The sequence below is a fragment of the Sprattus sprattus genome (genome assembly GCF_963457725.1).
Source record: "Sprattus sprattus genome assembly, chromosome: 1".
NCBI classification, from domain to species: Eukaryota; Metazoa; Chordata; class Actinopteri; order Clupeiformes; family Clupeidae; genus Sprattus; species Sprattus sprattus.
The window spans coordinates 50,541,632-50,560,715 of NC_137920.1; the positions used below are offsets into that span (position 1 = coordinate 50,541,632).

Here is a 19,084-nt window from a genome sequence, read left to right on the forward strand (position 1 = left end):
AACACGTAATGGAAATAGAGCTGAGGCTTTTCTCAGGTGATTTAGCCAGAGGAGAAGCTGTGGGCTGGCCTCAGTCCCAATCCCATAGCAGATAGATCTTAATGAAACCAACCATAACAGTAAGTATCTATCAAAGGTGGGAGATAATCATCATACGGTGAAGTATAGCGATATTTATTTATTATGATTTTTGCTTTATTTTGGTACAAAAGTCTACTCTGATAACATTACTTCTGAAGTCCACAAGATGGTACAAGACTTTGTTCTTCTCTTGTGTCAAAAGGAAATTTGAAAGGAAGTCAGTCTCAAGAACAAATGTATCATGCCAAAAACAGATGCAAAGACTCCTAGTATACGAAACATAATATAAGGGAGAAATAAATTGCAATGTATTGCAATTCCCACTCGTGGTGTCTACACACCACCTCAGTGTCCCTGTGCTTGTTTTACACTACTTGTAAAACAAGCACAGGGACACTGAGGTGGTTTGGCTACCTGTTTGTGCTGCTGGAGCAGGTCCTCCAGGTTGTGCCGTCTCTTGTAGTTGAAATAGAAGTTCTTGCACTGAGCCTCACTCTTGGTGCCCACCATTTTGGCAATAGCTGACCAGTTACGGCCGTGCTCAACCAAACCTGTAGGGGGAGACAGAGTGGGGGAGGGAGAGGGTAGGAAAAAGAGAGAATGGTTACTATACTGTTACGAAACTGGGAGAAAGGAAGGAAGAGCTCAACAGGGAACGCAAATAAATAAACAAATATAGAAATGAAACGAGGTGCGGGAGGAAAAAAAACATTCCTTGGCCATTACCAAGTTTTGCCACACAGCCAATTTCTTTGGAGCAACTGGAAAAATAATCCTCCAGTCTTCCAGACACATGACCTTAGACACCCAGCCCATCTCCTTCACCCCACAACCTCTCAGATCATAATCTCACAATCAGCTTGGACAGGGCTTAGCCTGCACAGAGGGAAACAGTGGCCCATTAGCCTGGCTCTGACATAAGGGTGTCTCGCCTCAAGAGTCCCGCTGACTGCAGATGCTCATTGCCTTCCACTCCATCACACTCCCCTGCACACTCGGGCAACAGTAAGGGGCACACTGGCTAGGCTAGTCTGTACTAACAGGTGTGGATGATTTTTCAGTGGCGGGTAATGAGGCTCTCTGTGATGATTACAATGGATATGGTTGAGTTGGTTTTGGGGATCACACAGGAGAAACTGTTGTTGTCTGCTGAAGTCTTCTATATAGCCTCTGATTGGCCCATTAAACTACCACAGGGGTTTCCTTAGCAGCAGTGAAGGAGGAGGGGGACTCTTACAGCAACAAGTGTAGCCCTGCTATTTTATAATGCAAACACAGCATATAGCAGAAACATAAAACTCTTACTCTTTATTGTTTTGGCGGTATAGAAATACAATTGAAGAAACATAAAACTCTTACACGTTTTCAGGATGCTACTTTAAAATGGCCCCTACTGTTGGGGGCAATCCCAAAGGCTGCTTCCTCAACAGTAAAAAATACACGTTTTTAAAATGGAGACTCTTGGCAATTTATCCTGTACTTACTCTCAGAGTTGTAGTATCTCAAAGTTAAAAGTATTAATTATCATGTAATCAGGTCTTCAATATACCATAACGGGTCCTCTGAAGCGTTAGATACTAGAAAATTACATTGATGATGAAATCTAAATCCCAAAAGAAAACCTTTTAAGCTTCTACTCCTAAGAAGAGGTGTTGTGTGTGTGTGTGTGTGTGTGTGTGAGAGAGAGAGTGTGTGTGTGTGTGAGTGAGCATGTGCACATACTTCAGGTCTGGGAATTAGCTGTGCAGCCATCACATGAGTGGGTCGCTGTGTCAGTATGTGAAAGTGCATGCACAAGAGTTCATGTCTGAGAGCCTGCATGCCATTCCACACCCTTCTGATGTAGCCCAGAGATGCCCAGTTGTTGCTTGTGACTCCAAGGTAGATGCCTCCACTTCAGTAACATTATGGCCGACATTCTTATGGCTTACGGCCAATTTAAAGCACTTACATCCTTCAACCAAAGCCAATTTTTGTCAAACAAAGACAAGTAGAAAAGGACATTATGTTGGGGGACAAAAAAACAATCATGACACCTGTAAACAACAGGACTGGGGAGGTGAACAGCAGCTTTGGTGTCCCATATGAAATCACCACAGCCACTCTACAGCCAGACATTGGGAAGGTATCTTCAGCAGCAAGGTCTTGTGGTTTCAGAGGAAACTTTGTGAAGTTGGGACAAGAGAACACCTCTAGGAACACCTTGCTAAAGTAACGGAAGTGGATATTGGCTAAATCTGCCACAGACATGCTAACGCCCACAGGATTTCCCCAACTCCAAGCCAAAAGCACAACTGGACTTTGAACCTTCTTTAACATCCTGACTCACACGGCCTCGGATTGGTTTAGAAATGTCAAACTCGGTTAACAGCCAAATCATTCCTGCATGACATTCGTGCCAAGTTCCCCTATGGTTGTCTGCAGACATACATCAGAATAAACATCTGGCCTCGCAAGAATAGCAGCAGCCAGAACAACCATAATAATCACGCTGACCATCCTGTGGGAGGACAGACTGGATTCAGCCCAGGAGCAGAAGCAGTGGAAACACTCAGGCCTGGCTGCTGGATGAAAGGAAGCACAGCAGAGGGCAGTCACCTATCTGACAAGTCTCCTTTCAAACACCTCTTCAGCATCTTTGCCAATGCTTTATCACTGGGGGGTGTCCTTTAATTTACGAAGAGAAATATTAGTGAAGGATGGATGCCTGCTGATGACCATTCGGCTAGCCGACAGCCACTGGCAAAAGGGAAGAAAGGATGGCTCATTAGGAAATGCTTCCCTACAATCCAGCTATATATAAAGTTGGGTTAACCCCCACTATATGTCTGTCAGAGCCATTGGTGTCCAAGATCAAAGAGCCAGGGGCAGGTTCCCAGAAATGCAGTGAATCGAAGTCCACAAGAGGGTGAAGACCTTCAGTTCTTATGTTATTAAACAAAGACTTCAAAAAAGAAAGGCAAACTCTTGCGTCCAGCAAGGTCCACAACTCCTGAGAAAATGTTGGTATGAATAATAGAGGTCACGTCTTTAAGGGAGACCTAACCGGTCATGGTCAGTTAGTTCAACTGTGGCCTTTGAGGTTCCCTTCCGGAAGGCACGAAGAGTATGTTAGTAGAGGGAAGAGAGGAGAGGAGAGGGGGAGGGAAGAGAGAGGGGGGGGGGGGTGAGTGGGAAGCTATAAAAGCATGCCAGCACAAGACCGATCGTGATCGACAGACAGACAGCAAGCGGGACGGAGTGAAACTAAAGAGGCCTACCTTTTTTGGCTATTTCCATCTCCTCCTCGGTCCAGCGAGACGTCTCCCCGCTCTCAACACCTCCTGCAGAATCACAGAGAGCAGGAGCAGGAGCAGTCAGTGTCAGTCAGAGACAGCCAGAAAGAGACTGCCTACACAAGAGACTGGGCTGCACTGCGCGTGCGCTCTCCTCCGCCTCACAAACCCTAATCTAATAATCTGTTTACATTCAGGGGCTGCTGGGACCTGCCTCTTTCCCTCTCTCTCTCTTTTCTCTCCCTTTCTCTCTCTCGCTCACTCATTCCCTCTCTCGTTTCGTTGCAGCACCAACCAGACGCCTGACCCCCCCCCCCCCCCCCTTTCCAACAAGGGGAGGGCCAGTCAGCTGATCTGGGCTGAGACACTGGAGAGCGCCTCCCTCTTTGGGAAAGGCCTTGAACAAACAGAGAAGCAGCAGACGCACGCACACGCTCACACACACAGATATACATACATACACATATATACCTGGAGACCTCTGCATGTTCTTGTGACATCCCTCAACTTGCCTGTTAGAGTTGCCTGTCCCCCTCTGCAGAGCAGCCAGAAGAGGGACTTCGGCTACTTTTCTCTCTCCCTTTGAATGAACTCCTTGAGTAAGCATCTGGACAAATATAGCTCCCTGTGAACCTTTGACATTTATGCCAATTTGTTCCCTGCAATGAGCTGATCCATCCACAATGTTTAGACGTCTTGTACAGAATGTCTTTGGCCAAGCAGAGTCTGCTTAACCCACTGAAATAAATATTACAGTGCTGGGCTGGCTCATCCGGGCTTGTTTGCTTTACCTGCTAACTAACCCCTGATCCCAGGGCACATGAGCCACTTAGCTCACGTAACAGGGCTGTGCACTGGCAGCAACGCTGCTATATGATACTGATCCTGGCACGGCACCGGGACCATGCAATGACACATACTGAGAAAAACTAGCGCTTAAAGACTGTTATACAAGAAATCAACCACTAAGAATTTTAACAATATTTTCGATGTATTTTTTTTATGTCACACTGACACAAAGGAGTTTTACAGCTTAAATGTTTCTATTTTCACTGGTAGAACACCACATGTATCTGTATATTTTCAAAAACACTGCACATTTGCATATTAGCACATCCTTCATGCCTTTTATTGGTGCATACATATAGATACAGATGTCTGTATAAATATGTATTATCTGCAATGATAAAACATGCTCACATCAACGATCTGAGCCTAGTCGAACACAATGGTCCTCATGTCTCAAATAATGACTTTTCTTCATGTAAAGCTGGCCGGCATCTGAGGTTTTAGGCAGAAGTTGCTCATGATGACTCCACATCCCTGTCCTCACTTAATATCAACTCCTCATTAAAAAGACCTGAGCAAACCCCTCACCCCAATCTTCAGCTCTTATTACACACAACCACACACACACACACACACACACACACACACACACACACACACACACACACACAAACAAACACACACAATCCTTGTCACTGGCTATGATCCAAATGGACAAGATGTGCCGATGGTCCCCTTCAAGTCCGGCCCCAGTTCCGAGAGGCATCTCAGTCCAGCAGGCTGCTACCAGATCGGACACTGACCGGGGAGGGTGGGGTGGGTGGCGGTGGCATGGGTTTAATCATATTAGTGGGGAAGCCTGACATGGCATGTGGACACCATGGCGAGTACAGGGCAGCGGGTGCAGTGGGGCAGGGTGGCACACTCATCAGACGTGCACAACAGGGACAGAAGAGAGTCAGACTGATTCCCTTGACAGAAAACTGGGTCCTCAAAAAATGTAACATGAAATATTATGAAACTAGACATGGAAAAACAAACTCCTCCATAGTACTCTTGTTTCTATGACAAAAAATTAAAACAGACGATTGCGTTTCTAGGAAGCTTAATTGGTCTTATTACCTCCACTGAGGAGGATATTTTTTTCAGTGTGGTTTGTTTGTCTGTTTGTCAGCCAGATTAAGCAAAAAACTACCAGGCCCATTTTCATGAAGCTTCATAGAGGGCTGTAGCATGGGCCAAAGAAAAGCCCATTCAATTTGGGAGTGGATGCACAAATAATTGTTTGCTTTTGTTAACATTGTGAGATAGGGTATTTGGCCTTGGCAGAGTTCTGTGCTCTCCTAGCGCCCTTCTAATTAAATAAGTTAATACATTGGGTCATGTCTCTGGTTAACAATTCAGTCTTTTCCACACAAAAACAACAAGCCAAGATGTAAGAGTAAACAAAAAAAAACATTTAAAAAAAATCTAATTCACACTTTAATTCGTCTGAAAAGCAGTTTTTAGAAGTTGACAAGTCAAGGAGTTTACCTTCCACCATTTTTACAGTAAGTAGACATGGCAACAAGCCTACCTAAAAGACAGAAGATTACCATGGAGACCTGCAAACCGTGAGCACTTTGTGACAGTAAAAGAGGCCAGAGGAGGGGCCGTGGTGGTGGTGGTGGAGGAGTGGCTGCCTGGCAACTGCTCTCTCAAAGCCGAACCCATTGGGGGCTACAAGAAGAGCAACTATCCAACACTGCACATTGCCAAATGTATAAAGGGCAATGGCTCTAACAAACTCAAACAAGTGGAACAACAAATGGATGACAGTCATCCAAATAAGTTCCCTTATTCTAAATCATCAATGGCACAATGTTGACCTCTTGAAACAACCAGCTCACAAACCTCATTTCAGAATTTTCAGAGCGAACGGTAATTAAAACAGCATTATTAAGCATAGGAAGCTAACATGGCCAAATGTTTCAGAGCTGAAGGTCGCAAGCAGAAACATGAAGAAGCCTGTATACCTCTGTCCATGGTCAATGGAGCAGTCTTGGAAGGCTCTCGAACAGTCTTAGGAACTGGCTCAGGTTTGGGCTGCTGGACAGGCTCAGGCAAACCTGGGAATGGGTAAGATCATGAAGCAAGGAGCAATCAATACAAACACAATTCAGATCAAGCAAGGACAACAACTGGCCTAAATGATGAGCATCTCTGTCAATTATTTTATATTTATACAAACGTCCTTTTGTTTTCAGACACCTGGATTAAAATGCTCCTTGCATTCTTTAAGATGCATGACCTGATGGACTTGATCTTGATGTTGCTTACAACACTGAGAGATCCTGCTCTCGCTGGTATTGTTGGCAGGTTCAACTGATGCCCACAATAACGAGAAGTCAGGTGTGGTGGGGTGTGGGGGTGGTTGTCTTACTTGGCTCAGGCAGGGGTGCAGGCGCGTCCTCGGCCCCCACGGAGGCAGCCTCATTGGCCATGGAGCGCGTGGTGATCCTGCCCTTGCGGCGCCCTTGGCTGTTGGCCGTCTTGCGTCCACGCGGTGTGTTCTGCTCCTTTCCGTCCTCGTCCTCCCCGCCGTCACACTTGTCTTTGTCTCTGCCAAGGTCCCTTAAGGGAGAGAGCCAGAGGCAAATTGCTTATTTTTACCGCACAACTTTCGAAAAGTGGTTCAGAGCCCCTGTACCCCCACGTACTGGGTGGTTATATGGAAGTCCTTAATCTTTGACATAGGCAGTGCAGCCGATCAACCCATCGAGTGTAGCCCCCGGCTGCTGCACTTCAGACTCCCTTTCTCCACATTACACTGCCCAAGTATAAGCAAATGTCCTTGACTACAAGGAAGCTACTCTTATCTAATTAAATAGAAAAAGAAAGGGCACTGTTTTTGGCAAACGAAGTTTTTAACTAAATACGGCATGCTCCAACAGCTGACTGGACACTTACACAATATCACCTGGATGACTGAGGACATATATGCCATTAGAGGAGGCAGAGAGTAGGCTGCTCTCTGTGACCAGGCAGAAAGAGTGTGTGTGTCTGTGTGTCTGTGTGTCTGTGTGTCTGTAACTCTGGTAAGGGCCCTTAAAAACCATCAGTGTCTGGGTAAAAGCAGATATGAGCAGAGTAGAGTGGAGCAGGCAGTTACTGTGGCTGGCATAATTAAAAACGTCTCAGGGTGAGATGATTCCACAAGATAAGACTTTGAAGTTGTTTGACGTAGGCCCTGAATGCCTTAATTTACTGTCGGCATTTATGACTGGCTTTTTAGTGTCCGAGGCCGAGGCGGACTTCCGCCAGGTCCACCAGGGCCTGTGGGAGAGCCTGTGCTTCTCTTCCTGCCAGCTAGTGCATCAGGCATGATATGCTGTGGCTCAAAATAAGGGAAGCACTCACTTGAGTTCTTCTTTTTCCTCTTTCTCCTCCTCTTCCTTCTTCTCCTCATCCTCCCTTTTCTCGGATCTTTCCGCTTTTTCCTCTTCGTTTTTATCGTCTGACTTCTCTTCTTGCGAGGGCCGTGTTATCTGCTATGGAATACCAAAGGAAGAGTTTTTTAGTTATTCATATAAATGAAAACCAGACTCACTGTGGTTTTGTAAATAAGTAAGTTAAATACATAAACAATAATAAATAATAATAGCATTTCCCAGCGGAGGTTTATGATCTTGAACTGTAACAAAAAAAGGAGTGTGTTGAGTTTTGGCTCTGATTACACTTGTTTGCCTTGGCAGTGCCCCCTGAGAGTGGGACTACAAGAGTTTTACACAGACTCTTAAGCCCCATTTACATGAAGCCTAGATTCACCGAATAGGGTTCATTTTCCACACAAATCGAATCTTTTAATTTCGTAAAGACGGAGCCTGGTAACGAGGGATTTGCGTAAAAACAGAGCCACCAGATTGTGTTGAACGGGCTGAAGTACATACCCCACGCCTGTGGGTGGCGCTTTAGCAACTGAAAAAACGTGAAAAACCTAGAAGAAAAGACTAAACAGCACACGGTTAAACACATAACACAAGACATTCAAGCTCCAATTAGCAACATTACATTATGGTGGTTAATAAAATCAGTGGTCAGACTAAGGGTTATGCGAAAATGAATTATATTTTCTATTGATAACAAAGAGTTTGGAACAGTACAATATGACATGGCTGTCATCCCATTTCCCATGAGGCTTTGCTCCGACCATTCTACATTAATATACGAAGAAAAAAGATAATTAAATCGCTGGCCAATTTATATTTGTGGTCATGAAAGTTATGTAACGTCTGAATAAAAATTATTAGATCAAGATAGGAGGCTAAACAAAAATCAGTAGGCTGGATTTATGAGAGTGAATTCGAGACCCACCACGAGTGAGATGTAAACGGAGAACAAGTGATATACATATATATTGGTTGGAGATCGCAAAGCGATCACGTGGGGCAATGACGTCATCAGGTTGCGTGAATCCGTGCAGACGAACACCAGCCCCCGTACCGATTGAAATCTACTCACTTTCTACCCCCGATTTGGATTGTTGCGGATACCGAGTGCGGATAGAGAGTGCTCTTCTAAATGATAGGGCTATCTGTATTCTGAACTATGCGGACGAAGACAAACTAGACTTCGTCTGAATTGGGCTTTAACCAGTACGGAACCTTTTGTACCAAATTCCGTAACAGTCCTCAAAGATGCAAATCTGAATACTTAAGTACTTGTGAGATCTCTCTACCTTACCACAAGGGGGGATGGGTGTGTACTGATCATGTTGTTTGTCTACCCTTTAATGCTCAGACCCCTCAGTGCCAAAATATTGTTTTGAAAAGATGATCTTATCTGACACACTGATTATCGAAAAAGCCATCGTTGGTCACTTTCAACCAAAGATAAATCTGTGAAGAAATTAATCATTCTTCCTTCGAATGCACGGGGAGGCAATCAAAGCCTCAGACAATTACCCAGTTCCTAGGAGAGGCCGGCTTCTTCCAATAGTCAAATGAGACAATTTATCTTTTATACATACGCAATTTCTCAATTTGAAAGGATATAAAACAACAAGAGATGCGCCTCATCACCTCCAGTTTTTGTGATATTAGCTTCAGCCTCAAAACCTGGTCTGATACCTGAGGAACAAGACTGGCTTGGTAGAGGAGGACACACACAGGTCTTCTGTTTTAATGACATACAAGGACAACGTTAATTAATGTGTTTTGGTGGCCAGCTAGAGGCAAACACCGGTCAGAATGTGTTAAAGGTTTAATACCAGAAATGAGTATAGATGGCCAACTGAACTTCATTTAGATGCTGACCAGACTGACACACAATGGTCTCATTACAGGGTAATGAGGGGAGATAGGTTGCCCTCAGGTTATTCCATTCTGAGGCCATACAATTTCCGTTGGGTTAATAGGATCAGAGGAAGAAAAAAAGGAGATTGGGAATGGAGAAGGTAGTGAGGTGGCCTGGTCATGCACCACATGGAGATTAGATTAGGAATATGAGAAGCTTTGATGATCTTCACATGGAAAGGGTGTCTGGAGAGACGGATCACACACCCAGCGGTGCAATCACAATAGGGCCTTTAATGACTGCAGAGTTCAAAGGGTGTTGAAAAGCAAACCGCTTACGACAAATGGTGAGGACTGCTGGAGGCACTGGAGGGTGAGTGAGCACCTTATTTATAAACCGTCGAGTCGACAACGAGATGCACGTGAGCAATGGGCATACACAACACTGAACAATCACAATGCTTGGCTGTAGAACTGGGCCCAAATGTGTTGCATATTGCTGGACACTGCAGGAGAAAAACCCTGCTCAGGTTCCCAGAGAGAATTCAGATCCAACCAACCTTGGTCATACATCACATGGCCTCTCAGTGACAAAGTGACAAAACGGGATTCAGAGGAACTTCTGTTGAAGCCAGTGCAATTATGTCATTCATGGCTCATTGGTGATTTATCCAAAGCAAATGACTGCAGTACCGCTTATCATACCAAAGTGGCACTGTATCATAAACAGAACCAAAATGGTACAGTATCCATAAATATGCTGTGGAAGACCATCTCCATCCAGTGCTTCTTAACATTCTTGGTCATTTAACCTAACCACACACACGCTCAGATACACAGGAAGAATACTTGGATGATGAAGATGGATTTGTTCAGAGCTTAAGACATTTAAGCTTTGAACAGTATTTGAGTATTTTAGTTAACATTTTCTACAAATAATTTTCTTCAATAGGTCCTGAGTTTACAACATTATATTTCATAATAAAAATAATAATAATAATTTAGAAGCGTCTAAAACCGAGGCAAAAAGATTGGCACAGGGACTAAAACTAATTCTGTGGTTAGTTGGGCAGCAGTTATGAAAAAGCAGTTGACCCTATTCTTATTTCCTAATACTATCCAGTAATACAAAAAAGTTAGATGATTCAATTTATCAAAGTATTCATCATTCTGGTTACTGGCAAGAAAGGGTTCACAGCCCCTCTCCTACATGTTGCATGAAAGAACAGTGTTGGAACATGCTTGGCTAAGCCAATGCAATCATCCCATGCTGGTACCAGATGGAGCCAAGGAATGCTGCTCTCCAAGATGTTCATCATACAAATAAGGCAATAAAAAGAAGACAAGGTAAAAAAAAACAGAGAAAGAGACACAAATGGAAAACAGGACTAAGACTTATAGACAGTTAAACTGACTAACTTTGTGAGAGTAGCTGTCGAAGGAAAATGACACTATGACAGACACACAGAACTGCAGAGCCAGCACCTATAGTTGTTTTTTCACTGCAGGAACTTTTTCAGTGCTGTTTCCAGGGGCAAAATAATACCAACACCGTGCCTGAAACTGCTAGCTGGAGCTTGCAGTGACGGCTGATGTTTATCGGTTAAAAGCAATGTGAGAGAAAGACAACCAGGATTATTATAGCTTACATAGTTGGATTGTTGAGGTAAGTCACTAAATGAACACAAGCAAAATGTTTGCTGAAATGCAGGCTTTAATTAATCATTCTGGTGCTGGTATATTAAATTATCAAGAAATTACAGTTGCCATGAAGCCATTTAATCGAGCATTAGCAACTTTATTGCAAAATTGAACTGTTGACTCCTCCTGTAGGCAATCCTATCAATCTCGGAATTGACGTCATGATGAAAAGGCAAAATAATAGCCTACGGCACTTGCACGTCCACAGGTCCTGCACCGCAATGGAAACCAAAAGGCTGGAAGGGACAATTATAGGGGCTGTTTCTATCCAGCGCCACCTGGGAAATGCCCCGAGTTCCTGCAGTGGAAAAGCACTGAGATACAGAATCAGAGCTAAATGTATCAATGTCTCAGTTGAATAAACCTCTATTAAACCGTGAGAGGAAACTCTAGGCCTCACTACTATCCAGCCCTCCACCACAGTCCCAATCTGAGCTTGGACGTTCTTCCTCATTAGGCGGTGGAGAGCCTTGTGATTGCCCATATTTGCTTTGGAGCCGGCTTCAGCTCCGTGGCACCGCGGCCATATCCTCTCTGCCTGCCAAAGAGCGTCCAGCGCCCAGCGCAGCAAGGAATCTCTGCGGTCCGCAAATTTTCCCTCCATTCTCAGAGAAAAAATAAAGGCCTGGTCGAGTCTCTGTGCTGAATCATGGCTCGGGAGTCAGAGCGGGGGCGTTTCTGCTTGGGTTTAAAGAAAAGAAAATGCCTCAGGTGTGCAACACGTCTTTGGTTGATTTGAAGAGCAAGGCTGTATTGAGTTAGTTTCTACTTTTTGAAGGTGCAGAGCAGGAAGGCATTTGAATATTGAGGAATACTTCTTCCTGGCTAAATAAAGACCTGACAGTTTGGGAATTCAGGTCAATGTCCAAATGTGGTGTCAAAATTTGCTTGCTTAACATCTCAAGGGCAGCACTAGAAAAATCTATATAGCATGACAGCTTAACATTTCAAAAGAGAAAGCAACATCAGCCTGGAGACTTGAGATGTGTTGATGAGACTGTGCATTCCAGTAATTTGTGACCGTGGAAAAACATGACGGTCTTAAGAACAATGTCTCAGATTATGAGAATATATGCAAGCATATGAACATATCCCTCTGTTGAGCACTTGTAATCCTCCCACACCAGTGTGCCTTGTCTGGCATCAACACAGTCCTCAGTGAGGCCCTGCCCTGCCAGTGCTGAACATGCATAGTGCATGACATTTCTACCGTAACCAGAGACTGCACTTGGAACAGCATGACTGCTGGCTAACCCTGTGCCAAAACGCACCACTTGACAGAGGCTGAAAATATCACTACATTAGAAAGAAATTAAAAGGGGTAGATCACAATTGTTTAGGGGGAAAAAGGAACAAATTGGTATAATGTCCAACAAAAACTGGCATAGAAAAACCCAAACGGTGAAACAAAGGAAAAGGAAGAAAAAAAAAAAGCCAAGAGCAGAAATAAGACAGATAAATAAATGAATAATTGTGCTGAAGGCTAAGGCTGTGGCTGTATATCCCCACAGTTCAGCCCTTGTTCTTTTCAGTGTACTGAGTGGGACCACAATGCAAGATATTAAATATAAAAAATGCCTCGTTTATGCCCATAAAAGCTGAAGAGTGAAAAGGCCAGTTTATGTACCACAGGGAAGGGAACGGACAGGGAATAACAGGAAGGAATGGGGGGGGGGGGGGACACAAAAACACAGTAAGGAGGCTGGACGCAAACAGTGGTGCACAAAGAGAGAGAGAGAGAGAGAGAGAGAAAGAGAGAAAGAGAGAAAGGAAGAGAGAGAAGCATATAAAAAAAAAACTGATAGGGAGGGAGGAGCATAGGGACGAGCAACGCAGGCTCGCTCTCAAGCTCACTTTAAAACCCGGCAGCCACACATACCTGCAGGCTCATCTATCCCGGATCGACACTTGTGGGTCAGAACAGGGCCAGCTGGTCCACTAGCGTGGCCTGAACTGGAGTGGCTCCTCTGTGTTTACGGCAGCAGCAGCAGTGGCAGGAGCGGCGGTGGAGGCTGGAGAGGCAGCACTGCCCAGCCAGCATCACTGAACACACACGAGCTGCACACATTCCAGGAAAGCGTGTCATCGGGCCGCTTAAGCTGCCTAAAGAGTCGCCCATCTCAGATGCACGCTCTCATCTATGCGGGGTCACCCAAGGTAATCCCTGCCGAGTGCTCCCCTGTGATTGGCACTCGCGGTAGCACTGCAAGTTTTCTGGTCCTGTCAGGAACGTCGGAGTGTACCAATGGATGATGTAGAGATAGGGGTGTCTTTCTCTTTGTGTATTTGGCCCTCCCTCCCTGCCTCGCTCACTGTCTCTCTCTCTCTCTCTCTCTCTTTGCTTCTCACGCCAAGTGGGAGGGGGAGGGGGGGCAGTGTGGGTGGGGGGGGGGGTTTAGGAAAATGAGTACAGCTTGTTCAGGCTGTCAGTGTGGACTCTGCCCGTCTTTTTTCTCTGTCACTCTTTTCCCGTTTCTGCATATTCAGAGTTGGCTCGCTCTAGCGCTTCCTCCCACTCCCTCTCCCTCTTGTCTACACACTCAAGCGGTCTCCAGGGAATTTCAGCCAGTACAAAAAGCTCCAGCCAGAAGCCTGTTTGGAACAGAACAATGCCAATGCTGAGCTGGACTCCTGTTTAACCACAGTGACAAGGCCCTGTTTATGTAACCCTTTATGATTACTGCCCAAGCAAACTCATCCAAGCAACCACCCGCAGCATGTATCTGCATGCATCTGCCTGTGCACATAAACTTCATCTTAAACAAAATTAGAGTAAAAACTGTTTCACATGGTTTAAAAAGAACCCCCTTTTCATTTGGTTGACTTTCTTTCTCTCTCCCAATCACACACACACACACACACACACACACACACACACACACACACAAACAGAATCTAATAATGTGGTTTAATGTGCAATGCTGCCACAAGGTCACCATGTCTGTCCTCGCAGGCAGAGGATAATCTTTTTCATCACTGATATCGAACTCCTGACAGCCGGACACATGCAACCACTGACCTCCGAGCCAAACTTGTGATCTCTTCTGATGGATGCCAGACGGACGGCTCTCTGTTGCCAACACAGAGCCACATAATCCAGGACAAGTGAGTATGATATACAGCCGCGGAAAAAATTAAGAGACCACTTCAAAATTATCAGTTTCTCTGGTTTTACTATTTATTGGTATGTGTTAAAGTAAAATGTACATTTTTGTTTTATTCTATAACCTACTGGCAACATTCCTACCAAATTTCAAATAAAAATATTATCATTTAGATCATTTATTTGCAGAAAAATGACAATTGGTCAAAATAGCAAAAAAGATGCAGTGTCTTCAGATCTCGAATAATGCAAAGAAAACAAGCTCATATTTATTTTTAAACTACACAATACTAATGCTTTAACTTAGGAAGAGTTCAGAAATCAATATTTGGTGGAATAACCTTGATTTAGAATCACAACTTTCATGTGTCTTGGCATGCTCTCCACCAGTCTTTCACATTGCCGTTGGGTGACTTTATGCTACTCCTGGTGCAAGAATTCAAGCAGCTCGGCTTCTTTTCATGGCTTGTGACCATCCATCTTCCTCTTGATCACATTTCAGAGGTTTTTTATGGGATTCAGGTCTCGAAATTGGGCTGGCCATGACAGGGTCCTGATCTGGTGATACTCCATCCACACCTTGGAGTGGACTGGAGGGTCTGGAGTGGACTGGAGGGTCTCCTAGTTCGTCTTCTCTGATGAGTCCAATTTCCAGCTTTGCCCAACACATGGTCGTCTGATGGTTAGACGGAGACCTGGAGAGGCCTACAAGCCACAGAGTCTTGCACCTACTGTGAAATTGGACTCATCAGAGAAGACGAACTAGGAGACCCTCCAGTCCGCTTTGGTTCAATCCTTATGGTCTTTTACAAACCTCAGCCAGGCAAAGTACAACGTTGTCCCGGAAGAAAAACTTGCTTCCTTTTGCTCTGACAATGTTCCCCAACTCTGAGAAGTGTTTTTTCCAGCAGGGCAATGCTCCATGCCACACAGCCAGGCCAGTAAAGGTGTGGATGGAGTATCACCAGATCAGGACCCTGTCATGGCCAGCCCAATTTCGAGACCTGAATCCCATAAAAAACCTCTGAAATGTGATCAAGAGGAAGATGGATGGTCACTTGGAAAAAGACGTGGATTGAAAAATGAAGCAACTAGAGGATTTAACTGTGTCTCGGCGTGCAAAACTGAGTATATGCACAAGAAGAATGAATGAAACAAAGGTTCTTTTTGATGGACATTCAAGTGTTGAAGTAATAAGTGAGAGCATTGCTGCGTTTAAATGTGCAATGAGTGGATTTAAGGAGGCACACGCATCCGTTCAAGCTTTGATGTCTGAGGAAGAGAAGGACGAATGGTATGAACCGAAAAGGAATGAGTTTGAAAGTTACGTAAATCATATGGATGAGTGGACACAATCTAAAGTAGGACCACCACGATTGGACTTACAAACAGAAACTGCTCTACAAAGTGAAATTACTCCCGAAGACAGTGCTTCTAAGACTGGATCAAAGGCCTCCTCCTCCTCTCTCTCATCCATGCGCACACAAGCAGCTGCGGAGAAAGCAGCCCTTGCGGCCAGTGCAGCAGGTCTGCAGCAAAAGCACGCTCTCGAACTTCAGCAAGCACAACTATATTCAAACTAAAATGGCTGCAGCTGATGCAAAATTGAAAGTTTAAGAAAGTTATGATTCAAGTGATGTTCCCCTTCAATCCACTAGTGACTTTACTTCACACATTCAAGGTGAGGGAATGAATGCATATTTGGAAAGCTATGTTGAGAACAGAGGTTCCGCTAGAGAAAAATGTTGCCGGTCAAAATGACCGGTAGAGTTTTCATTTGCCGGACATTTTAATAATAAGCCAGCCAAATATCTATTTCTGCTTCTAAATTAGCCTAATGAAGAAAACTGATGGCATGCGTAGCTTAAATAATAACATAATCAGGTAGTTTAGAATGCAACATGTTTATTTGCCTTAGTTTACAATGGAAAAAAACATTAATGTCAGATGCGCGTCAATATGTGGCCTTTAATTGCAACCTGCTGTGGCGTTAAATTGAGCACCGCAACATGGTCATTGCTCTGACTATGTTCAATGAGAGCAGTGATTCTAAAATGATTCGACCCTCTTGTGAATCCGTTGCGTCGTCCTGCCTTTTCGCAGTGCTAACAGAACATTTTACTGTGACATCAATTACCTCGCACCGGAACTTGTCACTCCATAACGACATTAACGCCCGACATTTCGGCTTTTTCTCTGGTGAAGCTGTTCGAACATCTAGGGCTTTAGGTATTCAGTGTTTGGAAAGTTCACGTTCTACATGAACTAGTTCAGTTCATAGTTCATAATTCAAAGTTCACAGCTCCAAAAAAATAACTTGTTCAGACAGTTTGTTTTTTCAATATGCTGCGAGGTATCATTTTTCAAAATCTCTATCTGTCTGCAATACCGCTATCGGCTCCTACGCAACTTCAGCGCGCTCACGCGTGTTGTTTAATAACTTTCTAACGGCAGATTAGCCTGTTCCTTTAAAACATAATAAGGGCAGTGCACGTTTGCTTTACAGGCCTAAATATTAGGATTGTTGTCAAATTCAGATTGTTTTTGCGAGACAGGATTTTTAAGAGATCCGACAATTTGACCAGTGAGCTGTAATCTTTTCGGACATTTCAATTTTTTTCCGGACAAAGACCGGCAATTACCGGACAACGGAAACGCTGGTTGAGAAATCTCCAGCTGAATTCACACGGCTGGGTGCTGTTCCTAAAACACCTTTCCAGAGAATTATTGAAGAGGCACCAAAAACAATTTATCTCAATACTGGATTAACCTTTCAAACACAAGCACAAGCACAGACTTCAACAACTGTTAATGTGGACCAGCCAGCAAGGATTCGTAATTGGATAGAACATGAACATGTGACCCCCCCCCTCTCGATCTGCAACCTGGACTGCCGCACAGTCCACTGAACACGCAAAATGATCTTGCTAATTTAATCATTCAACAACATAGACAAGCCTCTCTGCCAATCAGAGAAATACCTGTTTTTAATGGTGATCTTTTAAGCTACCGTCCATTCATTCAGGCTTTTGAACACTGTGTGGAAAGAAAAACAGACAGTAACCTTGACCATCTTTTGGATGTAAATTATGGAACATAGAAGCTAAGCGTCTGCTGAATGCTCACTTTGGAGATCCGTATCGCCTCACAAATGCATACATGGAAAAGGCCCTGACATGGAATGTCATAAAATCTGAGGACGGAAAAGAGCTGCACAGCTATGCCCTGTATTTAAGAAGCTGTTGTAATGTAGTAAAGAGACTTGTCCGATATGTCTGAGCTTGACACCCCATCCAACTTAAAGCTGATCCTGTCAAAATTACCATTCAAGCTACAGGAAAGATGGAGCGTCAAAGCATGGAACATACAGGAAGACACACAGAGAAGAGCAAGATTTTATCATGTTGTGGAATTCGTTGAAAGGCAGTCAAGAATGTTGTTAGACCCAGTGTTCGCTTTCTCCAACAGTCACCTGCTAGAAGCATAAAAACACCTGAACAGAAGAGCATGGTGAGCAGGAAAAGCTTTGCTACCACAATTACTCCAGTAGTAACTCATGCACCGCTGAGTGAGGAAAGAACAAGACAACCAGAGAACCTCTCAAGAGTGGCGTTCACAAAGCCATGCATCTTCTGTAAAGGAAACCACTTCATGGAATCCTGCCACCAGATTGCAGCAAAGCAACACACCGAAAAAGTTCAGTTCTTAAAAGAAAATGGAATGTGCCTTGCTTGTCTTATCAAAGGTAACACAAGTAGCGCATACAAGAAACGTCTGACCTGCCAAACATGTCAGAAAAAACACTCGACAATTCTGCATATCCATCAGCAACAAACCTCAATCCAAAGGCCTTTTGCATATCAGGAGCAGGCTGGCCATAGTGGCCATAGGGAGCAGTCCACCATCCCCGAAGCTATAAGCAGTAATTCAGTTGCTGTTGCAATGAATACGAAGCATACTGGGGCCGGTGTGTCTGACTGTAAGCTTGCCATTGTGCCTGTGAAGGTAAAGAGTGTGAAAAGCAACCAATTCATACAAACCTACTAGGGATGCAAATTATCGATTAATTCATTAATCATTAGTTGATAATCTTATCGATCGACTTTCGATTAATTGATAAGCGCCGTTTTTCACCTAAGTTTCAGTGCTTCAATAGGGCCTTTAAAAATATCAGCTAAATAGTTGAGTTATTATTATATTACATTACATTATGATAATTCTATTCTATTATACATTCCTCAAGTAATTATGCATTAGGAAACGAAAGCAGAAAAGTTTTTTATGGTATAACAAAATCCATTCATTAATTTAAAAAAAAATAAAAAATTATGGACTGGCTCAGTTCTTGCATTTGAAACAGACATAAAAAAAAAGAATAGAAGAAATGAAATAGAGCCAAACAGAATATTATTGAGCCTATAGATTATGAAGAAACTGCATCTAGGCTATTACAAGCTAAATAGCTAACACAACTCTCTGAAGTTTAACTCGCGCTCACGGTAGTGAGGGATAGAGTAGTTACATTCTTAATGACAAGCCATCAGGCAAAGGTAAGCTAGCCCGCTAACGAGCTAGGTATCTAATCATTAAGCCTGAGTAAGCTAGTCCGATATCAAGCTAAATAACCAACTCAACTCTTACTTACTTACTTACTAACTCTCATGAGCCAAACTCGCGGGCACACGTTAGCGCGGGAGTAAACAGAGATATTCACATTCATAGCAAGGTGAGCTAGCCCGCTAACGAGCTAGGTAGCTAACTCTATGAAGTCTCAGTGAGCTAGCCCGCTAACGAGCAAATAGCTAACCTGAGTTTTAAGACTATAAGCCTAACTCGCGGCAGTAAGCGAGAGAAGGTATAAT

At 43.9% G+C, this 19,084-nt stretch overlaps 1 protein-coding gene across 11 annotated transcripts in view; it reads right to left on the bottom strand.

Moving 5' to 3' along the window:
• Positions 1-19,084, bottom strand: part of ncor1 (nuclear receptor corepressor 1) — a gene marked incomplete at its 3' end in the record, with an annotated part of 105,315 nt that overhangs the window by 49,548 nt on the left and 36,683 nt on the right. For 9 of the 11 annotated variants that reach the window (XM_080837734.1, XM_080837728.1, XM_080837736.1 and 6 more), the window contains 5 exons: positions 7,545-7,675; positions 6,568-6,758; positions 6,161-6,253; positions 3,342-3,404; positions 496-632 (listed from right to left, as the gene is read on the bottom strand). In XM_080837734.1, coding sequence (XP_080693860.1) covers positions 496-632; positions 3,342-3,404; positions 6,161-6,253; positions 6,568-6,758; positions 7,545-7,675 — 615 coding nt within the window. The remainder of the gene's footprint in view (positions 1-495; positions 633-3,341; positions 3,405-6,160; positions 6,254-6,567; positions 6,759-7,544; positions 7,676-19,084) is intronic. The other 2 variants (XM_080837735.1, XM_080837730.1) reach the window with 1 other exon arrangement.